Raw genomic sequence first — 2790 nt, forward strand, 5'->3', positions numbered from 1 at the left:
TAAGTTAAATTGTGAACAGGAAGCAGTGGCTTAAATTGAACTTTACACTTTACAGTGACTTGTTGCAGTTCCAGGGTTTTTTCTTTTAGAGGAGGGGGCGCGGTTAGCGATAAGGACAGCTGGAGATGTGGTTGGTGCACAGGAGAGGGCTCATTTAGCCACAGCGCCATTTTAGCAGACCTAAATATTGAGTGTCTTTATTTTAGCAGGTCACATTCTGATCAATGTCTTTTTCTTCCTCTTCATTTTGGAACAGGTGTCCGGTATAACACGGACCACTGCCCGGCGAACAGAGAACACCAAGTGCACCTCGGAAGCTCATCAGTTTTCAAGATTTTTTCCAACTTCAGCCCTCAGACAAACATTAGCATGATGTCGTATCTAAAGCAACCACCTTACACAGTCAATGGGCTCAGCTTAACCACGTCTGGCATGGACCTCTTACATCCATCAGTGGGCTATCCAGGTGGGTTCACACTTTCTAAAGAATATATGACGGGGTTTTAATTGCTTGAGGCTAAAAATATAATGAAGCATGTGTTACATTGTGTAACCAGCAGCTATTTCAAGAACTTTGAATTTAATGATGACTTCTGAATTTTGGAAGATAGAGAAAAAAGTAATTGATGTCAGTATGTTTTTGGTCAATCAGTCAAACACATGAAATTACACCAAACTTGAATGCGCATAGCTTGGAGTGAAGACCAAATCATCCTGTGTGATTTATATTTTTAGATTGGCCTCCCGAGTGATTTACAGGCAAATTGCTTTGATTTTTCTTCCAACTGCATCAAATTTTAGGTCCATTAGACTCTTAACTATGTCAAGTGCTACAATTTGCCAAGGGCGTTTACATCTCAAAGGACTTGTGCGTAATTACGCACACATCAAAAATAAATACTGGGAGCTACATCTCTGCCTTTGATTATTTAATTTATCGTTCTTGCTCTCTTAAGGGTTTTTTTATGAATAAATGAGTAACATTTTTTTTATTTTCCCTGCAGCAACGCCGCGGAAGCAGAGGCGAGAAAGGACTACTTTTACTCGCGCGCAGCTCGACATTTTGGAGGCGTTATTCGGAAAAACTCGGTATCCGGACATATTCATGCGCGAAGAGGTGGCACTGAAAATCAATCTACCTGAGTCCAGAGTACAGGTGAGACAACCACGTGATCTGTCAAGTAAAAAACGGAAAAATATCCCAACTTATTTATGTATCCTAAATTCTAGGACTGGGCAATTATTTTTCTCAGAAACTTGAACTTCATTTAATTTTTGAATGAGTCTGATTTAACAGAGTATTTTGTACATTAAAACGCTGGATTATAAACGTAAATCCATATCTCATAGAGAAATAAATACAAAGAAAAACTGGAGTGAAACTTCTCAAAAGTCTATTTTATAACTGTGCTGCGGGAATCATTCATTTAAAGCCGTGACTGGAGCTTACAGCATTTTGTCTTCCTTAAATCAAGTGGAAAACTTCTGCCAGTGGGCTGAGATAATTCAACTTAGCGATAGATTTTTGTGTAGAGAAATCGGCCAATTAAATGAGACGGATCAGTCCACTGGTACCAGAATATGCTAAAATTGAATTTGAAAAAAGGTCTGGAAACAACTTGATGTTGATTGTTAACAAATTAAATTTCAGTCAGTTTCTTTCTGCACACGGTTTGTTTAGACATAAGAACAGACATTTCGATTTTAAAGGGGGTATTACTGGACGAAATGTTGCTGTTGTATAGAGTGAGTGGGGGGGGGGGAGCTGGGTGTATTTGTTTATAGTAAAATAATGTTTAATTATTTTCTAATCAGGTCTGGTTTAAGAACCGACGGGCAAAGTGTCGCCAGCAGCAGCAGCAGCAGCAGAACGGAGGCCAGAACAAGGTGCGACCTGCCAAGAAGAAAAGTTCCCCGACCAGAGAAGTGAGCTCAGAGAGCGGGGCCAGTGGACAGTTCACGCCCCCCACTAGCACCACCACAGTCCCCGCCATCTCCACCACCACCGCCCCGGTGTCCATCTGGAGCCCGGCGTCCATCTCTCCGCTCTCAGACCCCCTGTCTACCTCCTCCTCCTGCATGCAGAGGTCCTACCCCATGACCTACACCCAGGCCTCGGGCTACAGCCAGGGCTACGCCGGCTCGACGTCCTACTTCGGCGGCATGGACTGCGGCTCTTACCTCACCCCCATGCACCACCAGTTGTCGGGCGCGGGCTCCACGCTCAGCCCGATGAGCACGAACGCGGTCACAAGCCATCTGAACCAGTCCCCGGCGTCCCTCTCCACCCAGGGCTACGGGACATCCGGCCTGGGCTTCAACTCCACAGCAGACTGCTTGGATTATAAGGACCAGGCGGCGTCGTGGAAGCTGAACTTCAATGCCGATTGCTTGGATTATAAGGATCAAACTTCCTCGTGGAAATTCCAGGTCCTGTGAACAGAGCAATCAGCTGTTCAAAAAAGTGCACAAACAGTGACGATCACATCAGACACACAGTGCTGCCATCCCTCAATAAAACGCACCAGACTGGTTGAAGTGGGAGCCGGGCGAGGCCGGGCTCTTAGGGGCCTCCGCGTTATTTTTTTGTTGTTGGCATGATGGTCTTTGGTCCTCCTAGAGGAGAGGTTTAATTTATTTTAGCACTGGCAAAGAGACCCCCCCACCCAACCCCCTCCTCGTTCATTCACAGGTTGTAGCCCCTCATCCATGTCTGTCAGTGTGTGCCTCTGTGCGTAAAAACACCTGTTGAGGAGAGCGCACAGAGAGAAAAGAACAACACAGCCACGG

At 45.3% G+C, this 2790-nt stretch overlaps 1 protein-coding gene across 2 annotated transcripts; it reads left to right on the top strand.

The window, feature by feature from the left end:
• Positions 1-369: 369 nt before the first annotated feature.
• On the top strand, positions 370-2439 carry otx2b (orthodenticle homeobox 2b). 2 transcript variants are annotated; one of them, XM_053434852.1, is made up of 3 exons: positions 370-470; positions 979-1156; positions 1816-2439. In XM_053434852.1, the coding sequence occupies exons 1-3, from the start codon at positions 370-372 to the stop codon at positions 2437-2439; spliced, it is 903 nt and encodes a 300-aa protein (XP_053290827.1). The 2 variants fall into 2 exon arrangements, with proteins under 2 accessions (XP_053290827.1, XP_053290828.1); XM_053434853.1 differs by having other exon boundaries at positions 370-466; positions 1005-1156.
• The last annotated feature ends 351 nt before the right edge of the window (positions 2440-2790 follow it).

This window comes from Pleuronectes platessa, chromosome 11 (assembly GCF_947347685.1).
Source record: "Pleuronectes platessa chromosome 11, fPlePla1.1, whole genome shotgun sequence".
Lineage (NCBI taxonomy): Eukaryota > Metazoa > Chordata > Actinopteri > Pleuronectiformes > Pleuronectidae > Pleuronectes > Pleuronectes platessa.

Excerpts from the sequence above, each read along its gene's own strand:
- otx2b (XM_053434852.1), top strand. The coding sequence starts at position 370 with ATGATGTCGTATCTAAAGCAACCACCTTACACAGTCAATGGGCTCAGC. Across the intron at positions 471-978 it reads TCAGTGGGCTATCCAGGTGG|TAACATTTTTTTTATTTTCC; the intron begins GTTCACACTTTC and ends TGAATAAATGAG. Across the intron at positions 1,157-1,815 it reads TACCTGAGTCCAGAGTACAG|GTCTGGTTTAAGAACCGACG; the intron begins GTGAGACAACCA and ends TTTTCTAATCAG.